This window comes from Crocodylus porosus, unplaced genomic scaffold, assembly GCF_001723895.1.
Source record: "Crocodylus porosus isolate Cpor-Errol unplaced genomic scaffold, CroPor_comp1, whole genome shotgun sequence".
NCBI classification, from domain to species: domain Eukaryota; kingdom Metazoa; phylum Chordata; order Crocodylia; family Crocodylidae; genus Crocodylus; species Crocodylus porosus.
The window spans coordinates 23,679,018-23,688,239 of record NW_017728951.1 but is presented as its reverse complement, the minus strand read 5'-3'; the positions used below and the strand labels follow the sequence as shown (position 1 = coordinate 23,688,239).

The 9,222-nt window shown below is 45.5% G+C and overlaps 1 protein-coding gene across 4 annotated transcripts in view; it reads right to left on the bottom strand.

The window, feature by feature from the left end:
* Positions 1-834: 834 nt before the first annotated feature.
* STN1 (STN1, CST complex subunit) overlaps positions 835-9,222 on the bottom strand; it is a 47,900-nt gene continuing 39,512 nt past the window's right edge. For 2 of the 4 annotated variants that reach the window (XM_019556311.1, XM_019556310.1), the window contains exons 8-10: positions 6,771-6,893; positions 5,415-5,487; positions 835-1,122 (exon numbers count right to left, since the gene is read on the bottom strand). In XM_019556311.1, coding sequence (XP_019411856.1) covers positions 965-1,122; positions 5,415-5,487; positions 6,771-6,893 — 354 coding nt within the window. In that variant the 3' untranslated portion in view covers positions 835-964. The remainder of the gene's footprint in view (positions 1,123-5,414; positions 5,488-6,770; positions 6,894-9,222) is intronic. The other 2 variants (XM_019556312.1, XM_019556314.1) reach the window with 2 other exon arrangements.

The following is a 9,222-nucleotide window of genomic DNA, read 5'->3' as shown; positions in this document are numbered from 1 at the left end:
CAGCTGAGAAAGCCAGAACAGGCAAAAGCCTAAGAAGATGGGGGAGATGAGGGATCCTGTTTGGCTATCATAGCTTTGACATGCTGTTTTCCAGAACCCCTGCTTTCATTATTCGCTATCCATAATATCCATTGCTATTGCAGAAAGTAACACCTGATTTATGAAAACAGAAGAAAGATTTGGGTCAGCCAATACTTGCATTTACAGAGCACACAATATGCTGAGAGATGCAAAGATGTTTTACAAGTCACAGGCTTTGTCATTTATTGGCAGCATTAGCTGGGGACTTGAGACCCCACTCGTGGATTGGACACTATTGTCCCCAAACCTCTCCTTCGGGGGTGGCTTCACAATGGAATACACACAGACATGCTGAGACATGCAACAGACAGCTGGGTACAGTGCATGCAAGGTCATTATCAATGTATTTAAAAAGAAGTAAAAGGATGTGTAAGCATGACATTGGTCTGCTAACCAGCAACACGATTCCTGAGAACAGGCTACTACAACCAGTGTTCTCTTTTGGGCTGGTAGGACGTACGCACAGACGTGCTATCTGACTGCACTCCTACGTGGTGCTAGAATCAAGGAATGACAACTACCCCCATGGAGTTCCTCCCCAACTTCACAATGTCGCTCCTTCAGGGAGCCTGCGTCTACTAGGCTATGGTAGATGCAGCTGGGCCAGATAAGGCACAGCTTTTGCTGTTCCACAGTTCCTATATATTCTAGTTCCTGAAATAGAAATCAGCGAGGGCTTTAAAGCAATGTGTACAGCTTGTCCTTCCCGGGAACCAGGTGGGACAAATGGCACTTTGCCTCCTAAAATGCTGTCTTCCTTTGGTTTACTTCAGCCTAAGATGCACTTTTCCTTGCGTCTCAACTCCTGCTTCTTGGCAAAGTGATTATGGGGCCAAATTCTGTCCAGAGCCCAAGCAGACAGTCTATATCTTGTTTTCTTCCCTTAGAAAGCTGTGTAGTGCCTTTCCATAGTGCTGACAATATCACTGTTGCTCTCCAACAGTTCCAGGACACGATGCATCACCTCCTGTGTCAGATAAGGGCTGTAGCTTTGCCGAACAGAATCCAGGACATGGAGGAAATGGCAACCCTTTTCAGCATCTGCAGAAACAGAGCAAAAATGCAGAAGCCAAAGGGTGGAAGACACCAGGTGAGGTTTCCAGTTGTTTCAGATCAACGATCAGGTAGGCTGGTTACACATATGCCACTAGATAAAAGGCTAGAGCAGAGACTGGGAAATATAGAAGGAAAAGGGTCCAGGGTCTGAGTTTACAATACTGACACTGGCAAAGACTCCCACTTCACTGGGAAATCTCAGCATCAAAGCTAAAAAAAAAAAAAAAATCATCATAAGAACATGAGCGAGTCTTAGCAACAAGGCTACTGGAGAAGACAACAAGCTTAGATATATGAGGACACATTTTAATGGTCTTGATGGTTATAGGGTCCTCACAGTCCCTACAGCTCCCTTTCACTCTGCTGAGAAGAAAGCAAGTGAAACTGGACTGAGCTTGAAGCACCTAAGGAGAGCTATTTAGACAAACCAATGCAACTAAACTAGTAGTGATTCTTTATCCAATGCTGACATCTTCTGGCCAAACATTTGCAGTTCATCAATTCTGTATATTCAAAGCATGGACCCCTGAACCAAGAGTTTTAGAGTTTTCCAACCGTTCACACTTAGCACATACAAAAGCACAAGGTTCTCTTCTGAACTTAGCGACCACAAAAAAAGCTAAAGCTGGAGTGCAGAGGAACTACAGCTCCCAAAACAGCAGGGGCTGTGCCCATTTTCCCCAATTCCAGAAGATCTGGAGTCTGCTGCTGGAATAAGTCATCCTTTTAAGTACAAGAAGCAGAGTTGTGAAGCTGACTATTGTGTGGCTGCTCTAAGAAGTCAGCTAATGGTTCCTACACAAAAGGTACTATTTTAGATAGTGTAGTGCAGTGCTATATAGAGCATTAACTACTGGTACCTTGAATTGGACCCAACTTTCTATGGGGAGTCAGTGCAGTGAGTAGAACAAAGGAGTAACCTGCCCTTGGTGGCTGGTGCTATAAATTAGATGGGTTATTGCAGTCTACATCATGTAGGGGCTTACTAAAAAAAAAAAAAAAAGGCTGAAGTTCCCATGTAGACAGTGGCAGCAACCTAGTCTATAAATCAAACAGACATGTATCACATTGACCCAGGTCACCATCCAACAGGAGGGAACACAGCCTTTATGCTATGCAGACAAATGATGGCATTTTTGACAACTGTTGTTACCTATGTGATGGCAGCATGCCCTTCAAAAAAAAAAAAAAAAAGAAAAAGTTTCCTCTTCCTTCTTGAGTTCAGTTTTTCTTTACATGCTCTTGTCAGGCAGGTGAGACCAGCAGCTATTACAGTAGTACTCTCTCATGATCAGAACTAAGAAGTACACAGCTATCAGTCATTTGCCCAATATTGACATTTGATAGACCAGGGGTGGGCAAAATATGGCCCATGGACCAGATCTGGCCCACCAAGAGATTTTATCTGGTTTGTGGCAGGTCTCTGCCTACATGGCCCAGGCGCAGCAGGAAGCCTGGGCTGTGGTACATAAGGTTAGTATTACTGCCTTCAGGCACATGGTGGGGTGAGGGTGGCACAGCAGCCAGACTCTCTTCTCAGCTACCACTGCCAGTCCACCCTGCATCCGCCACTGGGAGCACTTGAAGGAGAGGGTGGGTGGGCAGAGTCTCTCAGGACCTGAGCAGGCAGCAGCATGGAACCAGCACCCATTTGCAGAACATGCAGGGAGTAGATCACAGCTTTGCCCTGGGCCCTGGCCCTGTGCTGTCACCGCCCCATGATTCCTGACCCCACCCACCTGTCCCGCTCCTCATGTACCCACAGACCCATCCCATCTGCCTGGCCAAGCACATCCTGCCCACTGGAGTCCCAGGATGTTCTCCATGGAGACCCTGCCTGCCCGTCCTCTCCATCCAGCAGTGGGTGTGGGGTGGACTGGCAACAGCAGCCAGCCAGAGTCCAGCCACTGTCCCACCCTGCCGCATGCTTGGGGATGACAGGACTGGCCACGCATGCCATGACCTAAGCTGCTCCCCACACCTGGGATGGGTGGGGCCAAGAGTCCCACTACAAACCAGATAAAAATCCCTTGGCAGAAAGCCAGATCCAGCATGCAGGCCATATTTTACCCACCCTGATGTAGATGCTGACAACCTGGCTGATAAAACACAAGCTTGGTCTTCAATTGAGCATACAGGTACAGTACAGAAGACTAGGGGACCAACCAGTTTCTCTTGGCCAGACCTCCATTTTGTAACTCCTTTCCTGAACAAGCTTTGACAACTCTCTCACTGTGTTTAAGTCCATGCCAAGCTGGTCTCTCAAAGAGTCTTTGTTGCAGACTGAATCATATTGGATTAGAATTAATTTTGTGGACCAAGACTGTTACTCAAGCATATTCCAGCAAGTCTTGCAGCACCTCAGTTAATCATGTTCTAGAATTTGCATATTATCATATGCATTTGTTAGCTTCAGGCAAGTGGTTTATGATTTATCATTTATCACTTACAAACTAACCAAACAAGAAAATTTACCTTTCAAGTTTGCAGAGAGGTAACCTTAACTGATAGGAAAGAAGGAAGTTCCCAATGTTTATAGTCCTCTAACTCACAAAATATGATCTTTCTTTTGAGGTATTAAACTCTAATAATTAGAGACTTCAAGTCACCTCACTCAAAATCTTCTTGCATCAGAATCCAAAGAGGTCTGTTTGGTTTACCACTTTGCCACTAGAGAGCATCCGAGAGCTGGTATCAAGTACCCTAAAGGTACATCTTGTCAAACACTGAACCCCAAGTTATTTTAGTACATAGCTACTTTATGTGGCTATTTCTGATCTGGTTTCCAATAGAATGCCAGGCTTTCTGATTTATTACATGACTTTTTTTTTTTTTACTGTCAGTGACTATTATCCAAACAATCCCAGCAAAAACCATCAGTGATGGAAGCAGGATCTGAAAATTGGGGATGCCCTTTACAATACAGTGTGTGAAGCTTTTGTATCAAAAAGTTAGCCTGTAATACAACAGATTATTCCACATAACTCAAGAAAACAAATCCACTGTCTTTCTTAAACCCAGCCACCAAGCATTTTCCAGCTGTAAACACATCAGCTCTAACACCAAGCAGAAGCCTATATAGAGATGACTGACTTCCAAGGAAAATGCAAGTGTTTCAGCCCTCCTGTGTACTCTGCCCCAGAAGTAGCTGCATTTCATTAATGAGTGAACAAGTGATCCCACTGTCATCTGCTGGCAAAGGCTACAGCAATGTACTTTCACTATAAGATGAGATGCTGAAAGTCAAATCCAAGCCACTGCTGTGACTAAGACAGATGCAGCTCATTATTTTAGAGCTGTGCATGACCATTCCTAAGAAGTGGATTTAGTTAGCTTACACTTCAGTTTTTTCCTCAGGGCCACATAAGACCCTTACAGAGTAGTGACCCTCAACCAGGGTGCCACAGCAGCCTAGGCTGCAGTGAGATCCTTTCAAGGTGTTGCAGGGTGCCATGCAATATTAGTGCTATTAGGGGTCCAGACATGATTCACATGATAAACCCAGAGATTCCAAATAGGAATCCATATAGTGCCCTGCTGTGGACCAAGTTCTTTGCAACAAAAAAACTGCTTGAATATATTTTTATAGTAAAAAAAAAAAAAAAAAGTGAAAATGAAGAGCTGGCATTTTCTGAGGGGCCTCAAGTCTATCAAGGAGTGCCTTGCATCTAAAAAGGTTGAGAACCACTGATATAGAGGATGGCTTAGCTCTACATCCCTTGGAATTTAGCTACTGACTTCAGTGGAGACAAGGTCTTCATTCTATAGGCATAGGTGGGACTTAATTTATGTCTATGACTAAGGCACAAGAGTCACTTTTGCTCACAGCATTTCTATGATCAATCTTTCAAGACGACATCTCACTCCATTCTGCCACTATTGTGCTGTTTTCCTTCCTCAGACCCAGCTGGCAAGGTTTGCTACTTATTTAGTGACCACCCGCTAGCGGCTGACCTAACCCTGTTAAGACTCTGTTCCTTCCAAAATGTAAATCCTCCACTGGAGCCAGGCCCAAGACTCCAGTTTTTTTCAATGGCTGTTTGCTTAAAATTGAAGACTCATACCGCCTGCCTAACATGCCTACCAGTTCCTGCCCTCAGCACAGCTCTGGGCCTGCTCTGCACCTAGGTGTCTAACTACAGAAAGAAGCATGAAAAAGAGATAGGCATAAACTTGGGAGTAAAAGGAAGTGAAAGCTGTAATCCAGAGGCAGGAGGAGATAAGTTGCCTGTGAGGCACCAGTGCTTCGTTAGAGACCTGACCATGTGAATACTCACGCCTTGGTTTTTGGCAGTCTGCTTTGATGATGTCAGTGGTCATTCGATGCAGTTCCTTGTCATGGTCAGTCACCTAGAAGACACAAGAGAAAGCAGGGATTCACAGGTGCCTACCGCACAACATGCACATTGTTACAAGCAGATCATTAAAAATCCTATGCCAAGCTAACATAACCAAGGCACACCTTTGCGCTTGTGCTACACTAAGAAAAAAATGACAGTAAACATTATCTTAGGGCTAACTAAACAGCATGAATAATTTATAGGAATGACATATGAGCATCAGTCACAAAGGAGAGGGAGGGATACAGTACAGGAATGTAGAGTGATCAAAGGCACTGCTGGAAATCCCATGGAGAACAGGCATTGTGCTGCCACTCCCAGCTCCAACTATATTAAACCCAACGGAGAGTAGTACCCTTTACATTCACACAACAACGCAGCCCCCCAAGGACCACTAGAGTGTTAGCTTGCATCTCCTTTCTGCTAGCATCCAGGGTGGTCTCTGAGCAGATGGGCACACACATTAAGTGTAGGGAAGGAGTATGGAGTTGATTGCCACTGGCCACCAGACAGAGGCAGCAGCTGTACAGCTAATGCTCTCACAAATGTACATGTGCACACACACGCACAAAAGAGTACACCTACTGCAGCTGCACTGGTAATGAGCACCAGTGATGCTTCCTGAGCATACAGATTGACCCTATTAGGCCAACCTTCCCCTTCTGAAACTATCTTGCCGCTTCTGGGGCTACACTACACAGCCACACTCCAGAGTGCTTCCTGCTGGTAGTACAATCATAGCATCCAGCTACACATCTTCCCAAGCACAACTCCACAGGCAGATCCAAGGGGGGTGCATGCACATCCTGCTTTGATTCCCAGTCCACCAAAAGATTAAAACCAACTGCCTGGCAGTGGCAGCAACATTTCTAGTCAGGCAGTGCTGGGGGTGTGTCACTTCACTTCATAGCTCATTAACACCTACCTGATCCCTTCTAAATGCTTCATCCCACAGGTGTTAATGACCGTCTCATCTTTTTAATAGTCTTGATGTTCCACCAATCAAACTATAGTTTGTTCTCCATTCTCCTGTCTCTTAGTTGCTCCTGGTAACGAACCTCCTATTTCACAGCTCTGCAGATGGTTTTTAACTCATCCCAATGAAGTTACATTTGTTTTTGCTTCAATCTTAAACTGAATAATATAGCCCTAGGCCCATAGCATATTAGTAAACCTTCTAGATTATTTTTAATTGGAGAAAAAGGTGTCATTTTGTATGTGATGATGCACCTCGCCATCTGCACCCCCCTTTTCAAAGTTCTAGATCCACCCATGTGCAGTTAATTTCCTTACGTGATACAGGTCTCTGGAACATTTTGATTTCTGGAAAATGACACCTTTGTCTTGCAGCACCTTTATTGCTTCCTTGAACGCACTGTGAATCAGCTTGGAGCGGGGTTCATTTTCTGAATCCATCTGGGTGAGAGAAAGGAACATGGAAGGTGTAAAATCCAGGCCTTACTGAAGTCAGCTTAACAAGGGCCAGGATTTCACCCAGTATTAAGGCAGATATTTTTGTCAGGTCAAAAATTCACAGATCACTTCATTAAAAATCTCAGGCTTGTAGGAAGTAGGAGACGCTCAAGTCTTTGCTGTTATGAAAAGAAATGCTCCAGTCACTTACTGCCTCCCTTATATTTTCTGAAATAGCTGCCACATAGAGGCCTCTTTCTTCTTTTCAAATGATGCAACTCACATGACTACTCTAAAGCTTACAGAGTATTTGATTTTTTGGCTAATTAGAAATATACACTTAAAAAGGGGAGGCAGCTGAGATCGAATGTCTTTGCCTGATCTAAGAGCTGCAGCCAGGGCTGAGAGAAGCAATATTACAAGAGAGGGAAACACTGATTACATGAGAGGAAAATGAAGGGAGAAAGATGCCTAATAAAACCAGAGCTCTGGGAGGAAAAATTGGGAGGTATGAAGGAAGTAAAAAGGTAATTTTTAAGGGAAGTTTGGGAAAAGGGGTCTGCCTTGAAGGAAAGTGACCCAAGAGCAAAAAGAGATAAGCAAGGAGGATCCTGTGGTGTGAAAGGCATGAGAATGGAGGGGTGTGTGCTGTACATGCAAGGAAGTATAGGTACTACTTAGCAAAAAAAGGGGAAAGAAGGGAAAGGCCTGAAGTAAGAAAGCCAGGAAAAAGCAGGGCAAAGCTAATGAATGAATGAAATGGAGGGTAACAAATAGCAGAGGAAGAAGTTTAAGGTAAGGGTTGCATGGGTTGGTGAGGGCAAGAGCATGATCTAATCTTCTCCACTCACTCCATGCTACCTCATGCCCTACCCTCCCACTCTGGCCCCCTCTTTTTTTACTCCCTGGCTACTGAGAGCACCAGCTTTGGCACTGCAATTTACTCTTTGGACAGCAGGACAAAGCCAGCATCTCTCAATAGTGACTCTTCTGACCAACCAAGGAAGCACCTGAAGCACCTTGTGTGTATGAAATCAGTGGATATAGGTTGTAGCCATATTGATCGACGGGCAAAAGGACTCAGAACTTATGACAGAGGTGATCTTTTTTATTAGACCAATTAGATATTTGAAAAAAATATCCATTTTTTTTTTTTATTTGCAAGCTTTCTGGCGCACACACCCTAGGTGAATTTTCACTTCCAAAAATTTTTTTTTTGCAAATATCTAATTGGTTTAATAAAAGATATCACCCCTGCCATGAGTTCTGAAATCAATGGAGGGATTTGTGAGTTAAACGGGAAAGGCCTGGGCAAATATTAAGATTCTCACAGGAAAACACAGCCTGCTCTGAGATGGCAAAGAGCCCCTGCCCTCCTCCTAGCGCAAATGTTGGCATAAACCTCCAGCAAGAGGAGAAACTGCTGGTAGAGCTGTTATTGCTCAAGACTCTGATCAATTTTTAATGTGAAAGCAAAGAAACAGGGAATCAAAAAGAGAGGCAAAAATATCTCCAAAGGAGCATGATAATTATTCGGTTTGGTTTAATGCAGAGATCCTGTCAGCAGAGGGAGATAATTAAGAACCAGCTCCGCATGAGCTGACACATGCCTCAGCCTGGACGGATACTGAAAGGGAATTGCTAAGGATGTACGCGGCGAGACTGATGGTGTGCGAGTAAACAAACAGAAGCAAGCTTTGGAGTCAGAAAACAAGCCAGCAGCCCCCCTTATCAGTGCCTCTTTGACACCCCCCGAGCTTGTGTGCGGCAGCCTCGCAACAATAGCGCTCCTGCCCCTACCATAGGCACAGGAGACTGTGGTGGCAGCAGGGGCATTGGCATCAAGAACCAGCCAGGTGTCTCTATAGCACGGCCCAGAATGCACCTCTGCCTCCCCGACCCTACAGGCAGGGCATGGTTTGGTAGTTTTCTTTGCCAAAGCAATTTCCTTTTCTTTGTGCCCTTTCCGCTTATCCGTGACATCTCTGCCAAAACTGGAAGTACTCAAGGGGGAAAAACATCACTATTCATAAGTTTGTAAAAGTAAGCTAGTATCCTGCTGCGCCCCCCGCTCCCCCGAAGCCCCCCAGACACCCCCTCAGCAGCCGCAGAGCCCCCTGCCGACACCCAGCACAGCCAGAGATAAGCAGGCTCGTGGTGGGAAGGGGTTAACTCCTCGCTCCCTGGGAGGAGGCGGCTGCGTGGAGCCGGGTCAAGCCCCCGCCCAGGCCCCTACTTGGCCCAGCCCCCGAGGGAGCCACGCGACCGGAGCCGCGCGACCAGGCTGCGTGAACAGGAGCTCGAGTTAGCGCAGAGTTCGCGCAGGAGAGGG